Source organism: Alligator mississippiensis, chromosome 7 (assembly GCF_030867095.1).
Source record: "Alligator mississippiensis isolate rAllMis1 chromosome 7, rAllMis1, whole genome shotgun sequence".
NCBI lineage: Eukaryota > Metazoa > Chordata > Crocodylia > Alligatoridae > Alligator > Alligator mississippiensis.
This window is the reverse complement of record NC_081830.1, coordinates 3,016,865-3,037,163: the sequence shown is the minus strand read 5'-3', so window position 1 is coordinate 3,037,163 and position 20,299 is coordinate 3,016,865. Positions and strand designations below refer to the sequence as shown.

General features: G+C 52.3%; 2 protein-coding genes across 2 annotated transcripts; one reads left to right on the top strand and one right to left on the bottom strand.

Moving 5' to 3' along the window:
- The first annotated feature begins 60 nt into the window (after positions 1 to 60).
- On the top strand, positions 61 to 16,300 carry LOC102561087 (uncharacterized). The gene is made up of 12 exons (XM_019479441.2): positions 61 to 834; positions 3,277 to 4,247; positions 5,543 to 6,737; positions 7,102 to 7,329; positions 8,963 to 9,187; positions 9,432 to 9,459; positions 10,074 to 11,437; positions 12,488 to 12,542; positions 13,252 to 13,803; positions 13,969 to 14,105; positions 14,508 to 14,679; positions 15,048 to 16,300. The coding sequence occupies exons 3-12, from the start codon at positions 5,772 to 5,774 to the stop codon at positions 15,338 to 15,340; spliced, it is 4,020 nt and encodes a 1,339-aa protein (XP_019334986.1). The 5' UTR covers positions 61 to 834; positions 3,277 to 4,247; positions 5,543 to 5,771; the 3' UTR covers positions 15,341 to 16,300.
- LOC106737469 (zinc finger protein 664) lies at positions 1,290 to 2,477 on the bottom strand. The gene has a single exon (XM_014609979.3). It carries the CDS (start codon positions 2,475 to 2,477, stop codon positions 1,290 to 1,292), a length of 1,188 nt encoding a protein of 395 aa, XP_014465465.2.
- Positions 16,301 to 20,299: the final 3,999 nt, after the last annotated feature.

Below are 20,299 nucleotides of genomic sequence, written 5' to 3'. Positions count from 1 at the left end.
CCTAATTTGCATGCCCGGCGCGAGGCTTGCTGGGAGAGCGGCGTGCTGGTTATTGTGGCTCCATGTGCGGCTCAAGTGTGCCCCGGGGCGAGCTATGCGGCACGGGCAGAGCCGTGAATGAGCGGGAGCCCTGAGTAGAGGCAGGAATAAAATTCACCCTAACATATAAGACCACAGCTTGATGGAGGTTGATATAAGAGTGCATTGGCAAGCTACAGCAGTCCGGGGGAAGCTCGCCGATGAGGCCACACGCGGGGTGCATGTCACCCGCCCTCGCCTCTGGGAAGGTCTGAGACTGGGGCCCGCGCCGCCCCAGCAGGGCGCCGCCCGCGCGGGCGGGTGAGCCCCCAGCCATGGGGCCCGGCCGGGGCCGCTCCGGGCAGGAGAAGCGGCCGCGCCCCGGCGCCCCGCGGATGCCCAGCCCCGGCCCGGCTTGGGAACGACTCACGGCCGGCAGCACGAGTGCAATGGGCCGAGGCAGCGCCGCCCGCGGGGCTGCAACCCAATTCAGACTACTCTCCCCTGGGCCGCTGTTTTCCTACAGCACTGAGGACTCCATAAAGCTTCTTTATATTTGGTGCAATTCTTATTATTTTTATTATTTCTTCCTCTTCTTATTATTATAAATGGGCCACATTGAGACCGCCAAAGTGACATTTCCATTTTTCAAAGCTGCACCCCTTGGACATCATGCTACAGCTGGTGACAGGGCCATGCCACGACGCACGGGACAGCTGCTCTTCGATGGAGATGACGGCCCTCTGGACCAGGAAAAAAACCCGCAGCTCTTCCTCATTGGTCCCGCAAAACAGCACAAAGGTTTTATTACAAAAGGTAAGCATCTCCCACATCGTGCACCATCTTGTCCCCAGGCAGAACCTCGTGCCCCCCAGCCGCACCTCCCCGAGCACCAACTCCCCTTTTGGCCCAAAGATCTTTGGGCTCCAGGCCCGGAGGCCCAGCCCACGCTGCGTCTCAGGTGCTGGGGACCGACGGCAGAGCAAAAGTCCCCTGGTCGGGAGCCGGACAGCGACCGGCTCTTGCGTGATCCAGGCACCCCGGGCCCTGCAACTCGTGTCCAAGCCATCAGAGCATCTCTGGACATAGCGGCCACCGCCTCCCCTGGAAACCTGTACACACGGAGCAGGGCACGGCTGCAGGGCTGGAGAGAGGATGAGATAGGTGAGGATGTGACAGTAGGGCTCCTCGCACGGCCAAGGGGGCTACAGGGTCCTCTGTCCCCACAACACGGCACGGAGAATCCCAAGTCTCCGTCTCCGCCGGCACGGCTACAGGGTCTGCACCCAGCGGGCCGGGTCCTCGCCAGCCTGGAGCCCCTGGCCGCCAGCATGGACACGCTGGTGCACCACCATGTTGGAGCGACGATGGAAGCCGCGGCCACACTGCGGGCACCGGAAGGGGCGCTCGGCTGTGTGGGTGCGCTGGTGGCGGATGAGGTTGGAGCTGCGGTGGAAGCACTTGCCGCACTGGGCGCAGACGTAGGGCTGCTCGCCGGTGTGCGTGCGGCGGTGCACGGTGAGCGTCGAGCTCTGGGCGAAGGCCTTGGGGCAGTCGGGGCAGCGGTAGGGGCGCTCGCCCGTGTGGCTGCGCCGGTGGGTGGCCAGGTGGGAGCTCTGGGCGAAGGCCTTGGGGCAGTCGGGGCAGCGGTAGGGCCGCTCGCCGGTGTGGGTGCGGCCGTGCACCACCAGGTCGGAGCGCTGGGCGAAGCCGCGGCCGCAGTCCCCGCAGCGGTAGGGCGACTCCTCCAGGTGGGCGCGCTGGTGGCGCCGGTGCACGGTGCTGTGGGTGAAGGCGTCCCCGCACACGGCGCAGCGGTAGGGGCGCTCCCCGGTGTGGCTGTGCCCGTGCCGCAGCAGCTCCGAGCTGCCGGGAAAGCCCTTGCCACACTGGGCGCAGCGGTAGGGCCGCTCGGCCTGGTGCGTGCGGCGGTGCTGGGCCAGGTTGGAGCTGGTGCTGAAGGTCTTGGGGCAGTCGGGGCAGCGGTAGGGCCGCTCGCCCGTGTGCGTGCGGCCGTGCACGGCCAGGTCGGCGCGACGGGCGAAGGCCTTGGGGCAGGCGAGGCAGCGGAAGGGGCGCTCGCCCGTGTGCACGCTGCGCCGGTGCACGGCCAGGTTGGAGCGCTTGCCGAAGCGGCGGCCGCAGTCGGGGCAGGGGTGTGGGCGCTCGCCGGCGTGCACGCTGCGCCGGTGCTTGTAGAGCCCCGAGCTCTGGGCGAAGGCGCGGCCGCAGTCCTCGCAGGCGTAGGGGCGCTCCCCCGAGTGCGAGCGCCGGTGCACGATCAGCGTGGAGCTCTGCGAGAAGGCCCGGTTGCACACCGCGCACAAGTAGCGTGCCCCGGCTTCGTCTGACCCCTCCGGCTCGGGGCCACGGTCCAGGGTTGCCCCAGCGCTGGCCTGGCCCTCGGCTCTGGGGGTGCCACCGTGCTCAGCGCCCTGCGCCTGGGTCCTGTCCGACATCCTGGCACCTGGGGGGAGCAGGGGAAAGGTCAGGCTGGCCTCGGGCCCCAGCCCCAGCCCCAGGCCCGGGCTAGCAGTGGGGCAGGGGGCAGCACCATGCCCGGCCCAGGGAGGCTGCAGGGACGTGGGGGAGGGAGGGGCCGGGAACTACAGCTCCCAGCGGCCTCCGCGGCGCCGGACCACAGCTCCCGGCATGCCTCGGGCCCGCCCGCTGGTAACCCTATTGGCGCTGGGTGGTGTGGATCAGCTGGTCTACACTGCTGCTCCGCCTTCTGCTCCCTGCTCCACTTTCTGCTTCTTTTTTGTTCCCCTCCTTCTGCTGTCTGCTTTCTGCTCCACCACCCTGTGTCCGATTTCTCACCCGATCCACTGCTCCGCTTTCTGCTCCCTGCCCCTTTCTACTGCTCTGCCCAACACAAACCATGCGTTGCCCCGTCCTGGGCGGGCGATGCCAGCAGAGAGCACTGGGGTGCGATGCGGGGTCGGGTGTGGAGGTGGGCGGTGGATTTGGATGGGGTGGTTTGTTCGGGCGGGGATGACTCGGGAGGTCCCGTCCAGCTTGCCCCCTCTGTGACTGGGGCTCACCCCCAAGCTGCGGCTGGCTCTGGGGCACGGAGAGGTGACAGCCCGGCACGGCCGGCTCCTTGTCTAGCACCCACAGAGCTACGTAGAGGTGGCCCACACAACACAGCAAGGCGGCCGGCTGTGGGGTGCCTGGCGGGGAACAAGCATTAGTCTTGGGTTTACTCCAGTGCTCTGATTTCACGAAGTGCAACCCACCCGTCTCCTTTTCCACCAGGTGCAGCATATAACCATCAGACCAGCCTGCCTTGCTGACTACCCAGCTCTAGAAAGATATTTTTCAATGGACAAGACCAAACCCAGGTCTATGCAAACCGCTTCCCCCTGCCTGTGGGCTTCTCAACACAACAGTGCATCAGCCACATCTTTTGCTGGCAGAAACCAGCATTGCCCCATCAGTTCCAGCATGGCAACAACCAGCTTATGTCAGCTGAAGATCTGGGCAGCTGACATGGGTGGAGACATGGGCCAGCGGATACTAGCTGGAGACCTGGCCCCGTGGACTGCAGTGTCACTACAGCTGGTTTGCGCCAGCTGGGGATTTGGCTGCATTGACTTCAGTGGAGTGATTCTTGATTTATACCACCTGGGAAAGAGCCCGCTGACTTCACTGGAGCAATCACTGCTGACTCCTGATTTACTTACTCCCCTGCACTCAGTGCATGACTGTATTTAGCACAAGGGGATTGAGTTCAGACCACACTAGGGTCAGGAGAGTGGACTCTAGCCTTGCTGTCCCCAGTGAGTGACCTTGGATTTACCCCTACAGAGCAAAGCTCTGACACTGGCCGTGGGTGCAGATTGAGGCTAGTTGGATTTTGGAGCCGAGTAATCTCATTTTGTCAGCAGCTCAGTTGGGCCCTGTAGAAAGCAGCTCAATTTTATACTTGACCTGTCTGGATAGGTGAGTTCCCTGCTTGAGCTGGTGACGGGCTTTCCAGGTGTATTGATTTCTGGCTCCTATCAGGTGGCTTCACCCAACACAAAACCTCTCCTGACCCCACCCATGCTGGTGAAATGTAGTGACTAGAAAAAAGAAATGGAAAGTGAAACTTCTCATACAGAGGTTTATTATTTGAGAGAGGAGCAAATTAAGTTTCATTCTGCTGCAGGATCTGTCATCTCCAAGAGGGTGTCCAGCGTGGCACTGGAAGAAGGAAAATCAGCAGACAGACTTGCTAGATGGAGGTTGGTGGGACTTGGGGGGGAGAGGATTGGAGGGAATGGCACATTGAGATTTTGGGATTTCCAGCTCAAAGTTGTGGCCAAGGGGAGCTACTCGAAACAGCCAGCAGCTCTCGAGTAAGAAGCTTCCTTTGCTTGCCACCTGATACTGAACAGCTGGTGCACCATTTTCAATGCAAAGCATTGGGCTTTACAGAGCACTGCATCATGGGTTGCAGGCTTGCCAACCAAAGGGAATAAAATCACTGCTGATCTGTCATGCTTTTACTGATAACCAAACTTTTATATTAATGTGTTTGTTTTTGGGTTTTTTTACTGACATCTGTTTTACATAAAGGAAGTGTAACCCTTTAGGCTGTGATGGCAGTAACGAGGGCAGGGTTTAACTCTAACCATTGTAGTAAAAAAAAACTTGCAGATTGCAAGTTAAAAAGCCCTCTTGGTTGGCAACCCTGCTTGACCAAAGCAATGGTTTTACACCGTGCTGCCCCCACCAAAGGGTTCCCTACTAACTCCCACACTCTGACCCTCCCAACTGCACCCCATACAATGCTGTCCCCACCTTACCCCTGCTGGCCTTGCTCCTCCCCATCCCAGCACAGCCCCGCCATGCACTGCCTCTCCTCCTCCCAGCCTGTAGCTCCATCCCTGTCACACCACTTCCCTTCCTGTGCTTTCCTGGCAAGCAGCTGTTAGATGCAAGGGATGGAGCAGCAGCGCATGGCTGGGCAGGGAGAAGGTGCCAACATAGGCTTCTGCGAGTCATAAAGTCCTGGCAAGAGCTTCCTGCAGGATGCCGAGTCCTGCTCGGGTACTTTGTTCTGTCTGTCCATCCAGCTCCTCACTTAGTGATTTTTATGGAGGACTTGTTTTTTTTTTAGGGACCTAATGCACAAGGGTTTTTGCCCTATTTTTATGGGCTGCCCATAAATGTATGGCCACCTGGCCACCCTGATGGGTTGGGCTCTGAGGGGGAGACGCTTGTTCTTTGGCTCTGCTACAAGAGTAGAGGCCACTTGGGGAAGGGGATCAGTTTGTCAGCCCATGTGCTTTGGCCCACTGGATCCCAGTCCTCTTCCACAGCTAGGAAAAGAAGCCAGGACTTCCATCCCCAGTGGCCCAACCCAGTAGACTGTATTCTTCTCTCACAACCTGGGGTAAAACTTAAGGGTCCCGTCTCCCACCCCTGCCCCATCTGCTTTAACCCATTCAACCCCACTCTCCTGCCAGGCCTAGGACTAGACCGCAGGAGCACGGATTCAGTTTTCTAATCCATAAACTCCACTTTTCACCTACAGCTCAGGGGAGACCCCAGGCATCCAGCCCCCCAGCGATCCTGGCATTGACTTACAACTGCCTCTCTTCAACAGTTTCAGAAGCAAACAAGGACTAAGATCCACTTGGCTCCTTCCCATTCTTCCTGGCTGTGCCACTGACCTGCCCTTCTGTCCTGGATGTTAGAAGGAACAAAAGGGACCCCAGCACCAGTCAGCAGAACTGGGAACAAGCTGCAAACCACTCAGGAAGATGGTAGCCTTAGCTGAGAGAGCTCTCAGATGCTTCCATCCCTCTTCGGGCAACACTGAAACAAAGGAGGCACCCAAGGTTGACCAGGAGTGCCATGTGCTGTGCATGGGGCCAAGCTCTCCGGGCTGGACCCAACCAAAGATCTCCCAGGATGACAGGCAGGGCTACCATGAAGAGGTCCCTTGCACCAAAACTCTCTTTGTCACCCCCATGGAGATTCGCCTCCTGGAGCAGCTGCTGGGGGCCTTAGCTCTGTCCCTGTGGAAGGTGGAGATCACTTGGCAATACCAAGAGGATGCAGGCATCATCGTCTTCTCTGGCTCCCATGAGGCAGTGCTGGCAGCCCAAGTGGCCGTCAGCCAGATGCTTATCAGGGTGAGCCAAGCGGTGAGGCCTGGTCCCATCCGCCCCTTAGCAGCTGAGCTCCGGGTCATTGGGTTTTACTGCCTCCGGCAAGGGCTGAGCCTGTACCTCTGGCACGGGGATGCCTCTGGCCTCAGTGGGGATGTGATCATCAGCATCTCAGGCAAGGGAGGCTCAAATCATGGTGCCAGCGTGCTCTCCCAAAGGCTGCTGAGCCAACGAGGGGCTCCCCACACCCATGTGGATGTTCTCCTGTCTCACCTGGGACCTGGCAAGCTGGGAACAGGTGCTCTGCTGCTAGCCCTGCAGTCTGCGTCCCAGCAACAGCACACCTCTGTGGTCATCTGTGTGGATCCTGCAGGCACATGGATGGCAGAGGCTGTGGCTTGGGTGATGACCATGTTCACCAGCAGCCACCACGTCTCCTCACTCAGCAGCATTTCTGTTGTGACAAGAGATGGTGCTCTTGCAGCTGCACTCCATGCAGCTTGGAGGAGGTACTGGCCGACTGGGGGGAGCCAGCAGGAGCTGCTGGGGAAAGTCCTCCAAGCCCAGGAAAGCGTCAGTGTTGAAGTGGTCACTGGCTCCATGGCAAACCAGAAAGTAAGTAGCGGGGTGGGCATTTGGGACACCTGGGGTCTATTCCAGCTCAGCCAAATGAGTGAGATCAAGTCATTAGATTGGGCATGACTTGGAGTCAGGACACCTGGGTTCTGCTCCCAACCTGGCAAGAAAAGACAGCTTCAGACTGTGGGCAGTGCCACGACCCAGCACTCCTGGGCTCTATCCCTAGCTCTGGGACTGGGGTGGGTGCCAGTGGTTTTGAACAGGAAACTAAATGCCTCTGATTCTTGCTGCTCTGTGGGAGGAAGGCAGCCTCAGGACTAGCCTTGCTCTGACCCAGCAGAGCTTGTGATTCCTGGGGCAAGCAGACGTAGCCGACTACCTTGGCTCTGGTTTCTTTCAGACAGATGTGGTGGTCCTGCCATTGGCTCCAGGATTGCACGGGCCGTGCTGGTGCCGGGGGGCCCAAGACCTGGCAGAAGCAGCTTTGGCAGCTGCACCCCACCTTAGAGAAGCAAGTCCAGGAGAGGTGAGAACGGTCCTGGCCGATGCTGTCCCAGATTTGAACTGCAAGATGCTGTATGTGGTGCGGCTGGATGAGGAGCAGCTCTGGCACCAGGGAGCACACCAGGTAATGAAGGACCTACTAGACACCCCACAGGTCTCAGCTGCAGCCCCCGTGGCCTCTCTAGTTTTGTGCATGCGTGGATTTTCATACGAATACTAGGCATTTCTTCCCCCACATGCCCCTGAGCTCACCCCGCCCTTGGCTGTTCAGCAGTTGATGCCTAGACCCAATTTTCCTACCTACAAGTCACCTATAGAGGCTGGCTTGACAATGGGATTTAGGTGTCTGACAATGCAGAGAGGTGGGTACAGGGATTTATGGAAGGACCCCAGTGAGTTAAGTGCTTAATTTTCAATGTGAATTAAGCAGACATTTGCCTAGGTGCCTCTGAAAGTCTTCCTTGGCTGTCAAATGTATATTCCTGGCAAATATTGCTGACTAAACCAGGTTGTTTTTGCATCCCCATGTCACTCACCAATGAAACATCCTGGAAAAAATATGTTTTCTAGAGATTTTTTTTACCTGGAAGAAATGGAAACTAAAACACTGATTTTTTTTTTTTTTCCTCTTATTGTTGAAAAGCATTTTTAGGAAAAAAATTAAAATTGAAGCTTTTCACATGAAGACATGTTCAAAACCAGAACATATGTACTGAAAGCTGATTTTTATGTTTTTTTGTTTTGGTTTGGTTTTTTTTACTGAATACCAAAAATATTGTCAAAAGCTTTTGAAAATCAAATGGTGTTACTAAAAACTTTTTTTTTTTTCCATAAGCAGGTTTTTTAAAACAAACCATTTCACTGACAACTAAATCTGTTTAGTGAAAGCCAATATTATTTTTATGGAAAATCAATGTTTTGCCTTTGGTTTCTGAACACTGGGAGTTTTCCCAGAAAGTCGGTTTTTGAAAACTGAACATATTTAATGAGCATCAAAACTTGTATTGTAAGCTGTAAGGGCAATCTCCATTCTTTTTTGTTGCTGTCTCGGAGCACGGAAATCCTAGTTAAGAGCTTTGGACCTAGTAAAGGCATGCCCCAGTGATGCTGCATGGCCTGGGATGGGAGGATGTAACCATCCCTGCTGGCCTTAAACCTGTTGAAAGTGAAATAACCTACCTTCTTTCTTATCTCTCTTTAGTGATTTTTTTTTTTAAGTTTCACCATTATTTTGTGGGGGGGTTGGCTCATGATTTCTTAATTCCTGGAGCTGCCCATACTGCTACAAGTTTTCTGATTGTCCATCGAGAACCCCACAGGGAGAAAAAGCCTGAACTCCTTATATAATACACAATTCAGAAAAAAAACCCGAACAACTTGCATCATTTTTAAAGGACCACGAGCAATATGTAACTTGTGTTTCTGACCTTCTGCTGCCATCTGATGGTTGCATTTAGCCATACATATGCATCTTAAATGTTGTTTCTGAATGTCAGAGTTAAAGAGGAGAGTGTATGAACAGACCAGTGGAGGGCATTTTATATGTGGTGAGGGGGAGAGAGAGCATGCAGGAGTAGGATGGGCAAATGGCAGGTTATAGCACAGGTGATGTAACTTGAGATCTGGGATGCCTGGCTTTGATTCCCCAGCTTTGGAAGGGGAACAGGGTTTAGTGAAGGAGCTGGGAGCTAGAACTACCAAGTCTGTTCCTATTTTAAGGCCTAGGAAATACCCATCCTCGTTCTCCACCCCAACAGGTCATCCGTCAAATTGTGCAAAGCTGCCTCGGCTCTCTGTATGGCTCTTTCCTGCAGTCCATCTCCTTCCCTCTGATACAGCCAGATTCTGGGGCAGGGATGGAGGAGCAGGAGGCCGTGTGTGTGATGCTGGATGAAATCAACCGCTTCCTGAAACACAAGCCTAACACTTGGATGAAGCTGGTGCAGATCGTCTGCCCCCCGGGCCTGTCTCCTCCTGGTTTGGTAAATGGGGCAGATCAGAGTGGGAACTGGGTCACCAGAGTTGGGACAGGTAGGAGTGTGGGGTCTAGTAGATCAGATCTGGGACCTGGGATTCATGGCTTAAGGAAGAGCATGGATGCTGGTGGTCTGGCGTAGTGACAAGGCAGCTGGGAGTCTGGACTCCTGGGTTGTGCGCCAGTTTGGGGAGGGGATTAGTTTTTACATCTGTTGTACAAATGGATACCTTTTCCCCCTTCTCTCCCAGGTGGCTGAATACATCAAGACACCCACTGGTAAGTCCCCTGGAAGAGCTGAGTTAACGCGGGAGATTCCTCAGTCATCTGCACTGCAGGCCGTATGCCAACAGCTGAGCAGCTCTGACTGCACCCATGCAGAGAGCGCTGCCAAGTTTCCAGACCCATGGGGAGCCCCACAGTCTGGATGATAAGGCTTCCAGCCCACAGACTGGTTCTTGGTCAGCCCTGGTTTATGCAGTTTTAGTGGGAATTGCATGTTTAACTCTCCTAAGCTTTTTGGAAATCCCCAGCCCACAAGCACGCTCCCTTATTCACTGTCAGGTGGACTGCAGTGCCCAGTGACTACAGTGCAGGGAGTGTGGCCCTCTTATTTGGATCTCCTGAATGTATTTTAACAGCCCTCGGAGCAGCAGGACACTGAGCACCGTTGTCCTCCTGCTTTACCTGTGGCAGATGCAGGTGTTATGCTTTGTAGTTAGGTGACAGGGTTGATTGTGTATTTCAGTAACAGGTTACATGAGGATTTGTATGGGATGGTTTGGGTAAGGATGAAAAATGCCTGCCTCAAGGAGGGGGTTGGACTAGATGACCTTGGGAGGTCCCTTCCAGCCCTGTTTTTCTATGATGCTGTGATCTTCTCACTCCTGCAGAGGCCGTGGGGTTCTGTCAGCTGGAAGACCCCCTCTTTCTCCGATACCTGGATGAGAGCCCAGCTACCTTGCATAAATTTGAAGGACATCTGAAGGCAGCCGGTTATAGCTTTCAAGCCTATGCTTCACAGGGTATCCTGCTATTCCAGGCCAGAGCCAAGTCCTCAGACCTGCACAGCTGGGAACCAGCTTTCCGATCCATGCGAGAGAAATTTACAGTCCGCCGTGGGCTCCAGATGGACCTTCTGGGAGTCCTAAGTGATGAACCGTCCCTGGTGGAAAAGTTTGAGTCCATCAGAGTTTATGATGGCATGTGTTTTGTGGGCCTGGTCTGTGAGATGGCACGGTTCCTTCAGAGTCTGCAAGTGAAGGCCTTCCAGAAGCAGGTGGTCTGCAGGCAATATCCAGCTGAACCAATGCACAGATATGTCATTGTCAAGGACATGGTGGACAAAGAGATGCAGCTCTCCAAACACCATGTGAGCATTGACCTTCGTCAAGGCAGTCCAGCCACCATCACTTTGCAGGGGCCTTGCGGGCAGGTGACTGAAGTAGAGAGACGGTTGGAGCAGCTACTAGGAGACTTCAGGGTGGTGCCAGTCCCTCTGTCACCTCTTCAAGCTTGGTTTGTCCACGAACTCCGCAGCGAGGTCTTCTCTGAGACCTTCTTTCTGGAAAGGGAAATTCCTGTCCTGCTGTGTGTCACAGTTTCCTCTGACCTTCAGGAAACCTCCACAGGTGTCTTGGTGTCTGGGCTGGACTGGAATAAGCTACAGGAAGCGGCAAAGCTGCTGATGAGCCTGGTGTGCCAGCAGACTCTTCTGATAGAAGAAGGACTGCGTTGGGCCACGGAGTGTCAAGAATGGACCGAGTTGCTGGCCAGGCTGGGGGCAAAGAAGGATGTAGCTTTTCATTTTGACAGACCCAGCCAGGGAGTACTGACCATGGTGGGTCTCCATCCCCATGTTGAGGAAGCAGAGGCTGCTGTCAGGGAATACCTCAGCAATAACTCCCTGGTGCAGGAGAGGTTGGCCGTTCTCAGGCCAGAGCTAGTGGAGGTTGGGGAGGAACTGCTGCGCATAATGGACTGGGAGAACCCACAGGTCAAGGTCCAGGTGTGCTCCAGCCCTGGGGCTTTGTCGCTGGAGCTGGAGGGACTCCGAAAAGATGTGCAGGAAGCCCGCAAAGCTGTCAGGGCTGACTTACTTTCCCTGGTCCTCGGCATAGTGGCTGTGAGGGACCGGGCTCTTGAGGAGTACTTGACTAGCGCTGGAGAAAGTCTCCTTCAGGGACTTGCACAACAGCTACGGTGTGTGGTGAGCTTACGAGGACGAACCTGGAGCACAGACTGGGAGAGGGGGCAGGTAAGACATTGCTAGGGGCTGTTCATACAGAGCCTGCTGAGATTTCAGCTGTGGCTGGGCCTGAATTAGATACCCACGTTTTGGCTGTTGGTGACCTAGGAAGGGTGGAGGGGGTTTTGGTTAAAGTGGCTGGGACACAGAACTGGAAAGAGACCTCCTGGGTACTGGAGTCCAGTTTCCTCCTGTTGCAGGCCCCACATCGAATCCCTTTTATAAACAAATAAAGTTCTGCCATCAAAGTATTGAGGTTGCTTGTGCCAGCTACTTGCATTGAGAGGCTCTTCCAGATCAGAGTATTTGCCTTCTGTAGCAGGGGGGACGGCCCTCTTCTTGGGACTTCTCAAGTGGATTTTAACAACCCTTGTAGCAGCAGGACACTGACTGCCGTGGTCCCCCTGCTTTACCTGTGGCAGCTTAGGGAGCTATGCCTTGTGGTTGTGTAAAATAGGACTGATTTTAACAGGTTCGACAAGGATTTGCATGGGATGTTTTGGATAGGGATGACCCTGCTTCAGGCAGGGGGAAGGACTAGTTGACCTCCTGAGGTCCCTTCCAGCCCAGCTTCTCTCTGATTCTCTGACTCCCAGATCCAATTCATATCTCTCATGACTTAAAGCATGGGGACTGGGACCAGAAGACCTGGTTGTATTCCTACCTCTGGGAAGATCCTGGATCCAGGGGGTGGGATCTATGAATTATGCCAGGAAGGATTGGGGGTGGTTAGATTGGGGGCGCACTGCATTCCCTGGTCTGCCCTGACTGCCCTTTCCCCTTCCTCTTCCTGTTTCTCCATTTTTCCACCTGGGGTACAGGGCTGGCAGGTCTCGCCCTTCACAAACCTGGCTATGTTGAATTCGTATAAAGACACATAATGAAAAGTGAGGCTGAGTATGATGTGAGACGGGAGCTGTGTGCACCTAGGACTTAGCTTTGCACTCACAGCAAGGTGGGTGAGCACAGAAGCAGTGCACCATTGCCAAAAAAAAAAGGCATTTGAAGGAACGGGCACAAGCATGAGCATCTTATTGCAGCCCTGTCCTTTCTCTCCAGGGCTTGGTTAGCGAGAAGACAGATGCTCTAAGGAAGCTTCCAAAAGGCAAGAAAGGTAAGCGCAATCCGATAAAACAGAAGCAATTCCAGGACAGCTTGTGGGGCAGGTCATTTACAACGGGGCCTCCAGGATGCTGAAGGAAGTAGTCCAACTTTAGCCCTAGCACAAACCTAAGCCCTAAAACCTAAGCCACAACATTAACTGTACCATTAATTCTGGCCCTAACCTCAGCCATAAGACAAGGTCAGACCAAGGATCCATCTAGTCCAGTATTTTGTCTCCAAAAGTGGTGAGCAGGGTATGATTCAGATTTATGAGTATATAACAAAGAGGGTATATGTAATGATCTATCCCTTGTGAAACCCTCTGTGTTTCCAGCAGTCCTATGTTTACAGATGTCCTGAGCCTGAGGTGACACTCCTGACTGTTGTGTTTAGTCACTCCTGTTGGTCTTATCCTTCATAGATTTGTCTAGTCCCTACTACAGCCCTAAGCACACTTTGAAAACCCCAGACTTTAGCTGATGGAGATCAAGCTTCCAATATTAATTTGACCAACAAGTGGAATTAGTCTGAATCTATGAGAAGCCCGAACTCACAGCTCTGCCAATTCATCTCTATGCCCAAGCCACATTCACTGATACCCCAGCTCAGGGTTTATTCCCCCCATAGCTCTCCAAGTGCTCTTCAATCCTGACCCACAGCCGTGAAATTCCTCTTTACCTGTGAGTGTGGCTCACCCTGTGCTGTTGCTTCCCATTTAGGAGCGCTCTCTCCATTCGCAGAGGCCTCTGAAAGGCTGGTGATCAGGATTGTGGGCCGAGAGGACAAAGTGGCCTGTGTGAAGACAGCTCTGTCTAGTTTCATGACTCAGTTCCATGAGGAGAGCATTTGCAATACAGAGATAGTGGCTTTCAGTGACCAGACCCTCAAGGACCTCAGCAGGAGATCCTTCTATCGCTTCCCCCTCGCCCTCCATCGCATCCAGGGAAATGTGCTCTGCGTGCGTGGTTGTCGAGAAGATGTGGATAAGGCTGTGGCAGCTGTCTATGCTAAGATCCAGGCTGCCCAGGCCAAGCAGGTAGATACACAGATCCTGTATGGGCTGGTGAAGTGGTACCACATGTCCCATGGGGAATGGTTCCCATTTGATATAGCCATCAGCCACCAACTGGAGAGCGAGTATGGGAAGAAGCAGAGGAAGACAGTGATCATATGGGAGGGTCAGAGAACGGAGGTCGACCTGCTAAAGCAAGAGGGATTTGTGCCAGGCAGAGGGACCACCATCAGCATCAGGAGGGAGATCTGCTTGCAGGGTGAGACTCTCCATCCCTTCTTCATTCCTTTGCACTTTCTCAGTAAGCTGGATATCGGGGTTCTTAGGGTGGAGGAGGGCTGGCTGGATTGGGGAAGCGAGATCCAGTGCCTTTCTCCATTAAAGACACCCCCACACTCCCTGCCTCCAACTATTTTTGTTCCAGACAAGGTCATTGCCCCACATTGGGAGCCGATGGGTGAGGGCCTCGTGAAGATGGTGGAGCTTCAGCCCAGCTCGGAGGAATACCAGGAGGTGGCCAAGGGCTTCAACCGTACAGCCGAGGGGTTCTCCATCCTCAAAGTAAGTGCAGTGGGTCAGGGACCCCAGTACCCCAGTGGGTGGAAGAACTTCAGATTAGGATGATGGACTGGTGGGCTTGGCCCTAGGGTCACTGTAAAGCCAAGCTGGGTATAGAGAATGAGACAGAGGGGTAACTGAGCAGTTCTGCGCCAGCAAGAGCAGTAGCTGGCAGAGGCACAAAAGGGCAAGGAGCCATCATGGAGATTAACATGGAAGCTGCTAGTTGAAATGCTTAGGCAGATCCAGGATTTTAAAAAAGTGGGGGTGATATAGCTTGGTAAGGAGTGAGGTAGAAAGCCCCTGAATTGCTATGAAAACTCTCCTGCCTTTCCTCATGGCCCTAGGAGGGGCTAGCAATGCCTAGCCTTACCCACGGAGTGCTTTTTCCCTATCTCCCTGTAGATAGAGAGGGTCCAGAACAAGTTCCTGTGGGTGTCCTACTGCTGGAAGCGCAGCTGGATGGTGACGAAGAACCCCCCGGGGGTGAGGAATGAACGCATCCTCTACCATGGGACACAGCCTGAGAACTGCTGCTCCATCCAGGAGATTGGCTTCAAAAGTACTTGTAGGAAAGGTAGGTGCGAGTGTGGGGTGATTCAGACAAAGGCACGTGAGAGACCTGGGCCTCTACGCCATTCCCCACCCAGCAAGTCAGCCAGTCCTACTGTCCTGGGACCAGATCTGAACCCAGCCCCCACCGAGGGAGAAACCTGCACGTCCCATTCCCTACCATCTGAGCCAGCCAGTTCCCTTTCTTGGGGTCTAGACTGGAACCAGTGTCTCCATAAACTGGAAAAACCCTGTTTCCCATTCCACACCTCCCTAAACCAACCTCTCCTCATGCTGGATGGGAACTCATGCCCTCTAAAGTGGAAAGGCCCTCTTTTCCTCTCTCGCTGTCTATATATTGATTGTCCCTGTTCTCTCCTCTCTTCTTCCCAGTTGGACTCTATGGACAGGGTCTATATTTTGGTGTGGATGCCTCCCTATCTGTTTTCTATGCCAAACCTGATTCCTCTGGGCACCGATTCGTGTTCCAGGCACGAGTGCTGACGGGGCAGTTCACCCGAGGGGAGGAGAAGATGGCACTGCCCCCACAGAAGCCAGATGGAAGCGGCCGATACGACAGCGTGGCCAACTTAGCTTCACGTCCCACCGTGTTTGTAACCTTCTTTGATGACCACGCCTACCCAGAGTACTTGATCACCTTTCACGGCACAAGGGTGCAGTACTAGTGAGACTGGCACCATGTCAATCGAACTAAGAATCCAGACTATTAATGTCAGCAGGGTATAAAATGGGAGAAACTGAATGTGTGTATGTGTGTGTCTTGTCCCTGCTGTCCCCAGGTGGCAGAGGTAAGACTTGCTCTTTGTGTGTATGGATGTGTGTGCCCGTCCATCTGTTCCTACTGGCAGGATTGAACCTGCCTCAGTGTATGTATGTGCATGTGTCTATTCACTACCCCCCTCCCCTCCATTGTCTTGAATTCAGAATTGTTCAGTCGTGTGTCACAGACTACTGCTGACAGCCAATGAAACATCCCCGTGGAGTGCCAACAAGCAGCCTCAGCAGTGGGGAAGTATGCACTACTGCCGTTTACTGGATGGCATCATAACAACTCATCTGTGTGTCTTCAACCCAGGCTGTCCGTGTTGAGCAGAAGACCCTGGGATACCTCTGCTGTGGAGCAAAACCTCAAAGCAAAAGGGGTCACACTAGAAAATACACGATACAGACTCCCAAGCAAAGGGAAGCTGCATGTCTGAGCTAGGGGACCATAAACACTGATGTGGAAAGAAGGGGTGGCTTTATCAGCCATTTATTGGTCAACCTATGATGCTAGGTCAGTGGGTAAAATGAATGGACCATAGTACTTTTACCACGGCCTGCAATTGGCGTCATAGGTGCTGAGGCCAGAAGGTTTGTCATGGGGTCATCCAGCTTGAGGTCATCCAGCTTGACATCCTGTATAGCTCAGGCCAGAGAATTTCATCCAGTGACCCCCTGCATTGGGTGCAAAAACTTGGGTTTCGTTAAACCAAATGCAAGGTGTTACACTAAGGGGTGGAAAACAGAAGGGGATAATACTGATTTGGAAGTGTCACTGGTGAAGGACCTGTGGGTTATTTCATAGACATTAGGGCTGGAAGGGACCTCGGAAGATCATTGAGTCTAGCACCGTGCCCGAGGGGCAGGAAGTCAGCTAGGGTCATAGGATCCCAGCAAGATAAGCATCCAAATGTGTCTTGAAGGCATTCAATGTAGGTGCTTGAACCACCTCCAGTGGCAGGCTATTCCATGCTTTCGGAGGCTTGGATAGTAAAGAAATTCTTCCTTATGTCCAGTCTGAAACAGTCTTGCAGGAGTTTATAACCGTTCAACCTCGTCATCCCTTGGGGCGCTCTGGTGAACAATTGTTCCCCCAGATCCTGGTGGTCACCCTGATAAACTTATAGGTGGCTATCAGATCACCCCTGAGCCCGCGCTTTTCCAGGCTGGAGAGTCCTATGGCGCTCAGCCTGTCATCGTAAGGTCTGTTTTCCTGACCTCTGATCATGTGCGTGGCTCTTCTCTGGACTCTCTCAAGCTTCTCTACATCCTTTTTTGAATTGTGGAGCACAAAACTGGATGCAGTACTCCAGTTTGTTTTTTTTCCACCTTGGGAAAAAAAACTTACAGCATCCTTATAGGCTCGGCAGTGCTATGTTGGCTAGCACTATGGAAGAAAGAGACTTGGGGGGTCATCATTGACCACAAGATGAACATGAGCCTGCAATGCGATGCTGCGGCTAGTAAAGCTACCAAAACGCTGGCTTGCATCCATAGATGCTTCTCAAACAAATCCCGGGACGTCATTCTCCCCTTGTACTCGGCCTTAGTGAGGCTGCAGCTGGAGTACTGCGTCCAGTTTTGGGCTCCACAATTCAAAAAGGATGTGGAGAAGCTTGAGAGAGTGCAGAGAAGAGCCACGCGCATGATCAGAGGTCAGGGAAGCAGACCCTACGATGACAGGCTGAGAGCCCTGGGGCTCTTTAGCCTGGAAAAGCGCAGGCTCAGGGGTAATCTGATGGCCACCTACAAGTTTATCAGGGGTGACCACCAGTATCTGGGGGAACGTTTGTTCACCAGAGTGCCCCAAGGGATGACGAGGTCGAATGGTCACAAACTACTACAAGATCGTTTCAGGCTGGACATAAGGAAGAATTTCTTTACTGTCCGAGCCCCCAAGGTCTGGAACAGCCTGCCACCGGAGGTTGTTCAAGCGCCTTCATTGAACACCTTCAAGAGCAAACTGGATGCTTATCTTGCTGGGATCCTATGACCCCAGCTGACTTCCTGCCCTTTGGGTGGGGGGCTGGACTCGATGATCTTCCGAGGTCCCTTCCAGCCCTAATGTCTATGAAATCTATGAAAGCTGCGGCCTCACCAAGGCTGAGTACAACGGGAGAATGATGTCCTGGGATTTGCTTGGGAAGCATCTATGGATGCAAGCCAGCGTTTTGGTCCCTTTACTAGCTGTAGCATCTCATTGCAGGCTCATGTTCATTTTGTGGTCAATGATGACCCCCAAGTCCCTTTCATCCATAGTGCTAGTCAGCATAGCACTGCCGAGCCTTTAAGGATGCCGCAGGTTTTTCCTCCCAAGGTGGAGAACCTTGCATTTTTCACTGTTAAACACCATCAGGTTCTTGTCTGCCCATTTCCTGAGCCTGTCCAGGTCAGCCTGGATCACCCGCCTGTCTTCTGGTGTGGATGCTTTGCCCCAAAGTTTGGATGTCATCGGCGAACTTGGCCAGTCCACTTCTGACTCCAATGTCCACATCATTAATGAAGATGTTGAACAATATAGGTCCAAGGACAGAGCCTTGGGGGACCCCACTGGTCACAGGGCACCATGATGATTGACTTCTGTCAACCACCGCCCTCTAGGTCCGACCACGGAGCCAATTCCCCAGCCAACGGATCGTGGTGGACCCGAGGCCACGGTTGGCCGGTTTTGACAAGTGGTGATCGTGGGATACCAGATCAAAGGCTTTTTTGAATTCAAGATATACAACATCAATCTCCTCTCCCTTGTCCAGGTGCTAGGTATATCACAGACTCAACATGACTCAGCATCATAATGCTGTCATAGGAAAAGCAAATGAAAATGTGGGCTGCATAAACAGGAGCATTGTCTGTAGGATGTGGAAGGTGATTGTATCTCTCTACTCGGTGCTAATTAGGTTTCAGCAGGAATAGCGTCATGTTCTGGGCCCTGCTTGATAAGGATGTAGAGAAACTGGAGAGGGTCCGGGGTGAGTGACAAAGATGATGACTGGAAAGCCAATTGTATGGAGAAAGACTAAAGGAACTAGATAGGTTTGGAGAAAAGGAAATCAAAGCGGGACACAGCAGTAGTTTTCAAACATTTGAAAGGCTTCCATAAAGAGGGAAAAGCAATGTTCTCCTCTGCCATGGAGGCAGGGCAGAGGACAGTGGTTTTAAATTGCAATAAAGCAGATTCAGATTCAGGGAAATCTCAGGAAACCTTCGTAAGTGTAAAAACAATAGAATAGTGGAATAAGGTGCCTAGGAAAGTTGTGGAATCTCTCTTTCATTAGGCGCTTTCAAGAAATGTCAGGATAAGCATCTGTCCAAGATAGATTAGGAATTGAAAATCCTGGTTTGCGGTAGGGTGTTGTACTAGATGGCCCCTGAAGTCCCTTTCAACACTCTAGGATTTTATGAAAGCATCTTCTACAAAGGCAGCGTGGCTGGATTTGACCTCTGCTGTTAGGAGATTGTTTCTATAGTAGTTAAACACTCTCCCTGGGGGGGAAAAAATTGTGCCTTATTTTGAATCTGAATTGAATTTTGAATTTCTTAATTTTGAATCTGTCCAATTTAAACTTTTGGCTGTCAGTTCTTTTTCTGCTTTTGTCTGCTCCATGGTCATCTTGGTATTTTCTCTTACATACTGTAATTGGGTGACCTCTGAGTCTTCTTTGGAATGGGAGAAATGGAGTGAGCATTAATGTAATATAATACTCTGTAAGGTATTGCTTCAAGCCTGAAAATAATTTGGTGTTGCCTGAAAACAGACATATCAGAACCGGATGCAGAATTCCAGTCTCATTATCGTCTTTTCATCATCACTGCCTCTTCACAGCGTTATATAGGGGGTGCTGATGTGTAAAGGCACATCTATAAGCTTCTTGGCTGGTTGGGAAGTAAACTTTTGTCTCTGAGAGAGCATCAGAGCTGTGGGACCCTTTGCTTTGGTTCTTGGAAAACAGAGGCTGAACTTTTAATAAATATTTAGAAAAAATGATGTTGTGTGTCCACAAAGAAATCTGTTTGAAGAAGTCTTGGGGGTGCAAGAGCATTGGTGGGAAGCACTAGATTTGCTATTCTATGTTTTGGGGGACTTTCTTAAGCAATGAAAACTGAACAAATTTATGCACAAAGTGGAATATGTTTAGTTTTCAGCAAACACATTTTTGGTGGTTTGTTAAAACCCTCAACATTTGGGGAGAAAGAGATGAAGACAAATATATTTTCATACTTTTTTCCCCATTAAAAATGTTGTTTTGCTAACAAGTTCTAGCAGATGCAGTGGGGGGATGTAAACTGAGGGATATATAGGCCTCAAGATCCCATTTTCCTCCTTGAACTGGGAAAAGAACCTGACTCCCTGTCACCTCCCTGTTGTAATCATGAGTTCATTGTCCTTTCTAGTATACAAAGAGTCCTCATTTATTTCTAACTGGTCACGTGGCTCATGTTTGCAATGCTTGTGCACAAGAAACTGCATTATCCAGTAAGGTTTTTTTTTTAAGGTAATTTAAGTTCTGTCTCTCTCAGTGTCCCACCTGTAAATTAGAGATAACAATACCTTACTTACATGCCAAAGGCTTAATTTACTAACAGTTGTGAAATGTATCAACATCTTTGGATGGAAAATACCAAAAGGAAGTTAAAAAACAATACCATTATTGTTCTGGGCTTATTGGCTGTAACAGAGCCGTAGCCTAGAGACTATTCACATTTTTTTCTGGGGTAAAGGCTGCCAAAGATTTAAGGAGTGCAGAGTGATACGCCTTAAATACAAATACAGATACTGTCTCCAGTAGTCAGAAAAGGGAGGAGCCCAATGACCTCTTTCCGTACTACAGTTTCTCAGTGTATAAGATGGGGACAGTAATGTC

What these genes read in the sequence shown, in the direction of transcription:
- LOC102561087 (XM_019479441.2), top strand. Translation starts at nt 5,772, where the DNA reads ATGGTAGCCTTAGCTGAGAGAGCTCTCAGATGCTTCCATCCCTCTTCG. An exon ending in AGGGGTTCTCCATCCTCAAA is followed by an intron (nt 14,106 to 14,507) that starts GTAAGTGCAGTG and finishes ATCTCCCTGTAG; the next exon opens with ATAGAGAGGGTCCAGAACAA. An exon ending in CAAAAGTACTTGTAGGAAAG is followed by an intron (nt 14,680 to 15,047) that starts GTAGGTGCGAGT and finishes TCTTCTTCCCAG; the next exon opens with TTGGACTCTATGGACAGGGT.
- LOC106737469 (XM_014609979.3), bottom strand. Translation starts at nt 2,477, where the DNA reads ATGTCGGACAGGACCCAGGCGCAGGGCGCTGAGCACGGTGGCACCCCC.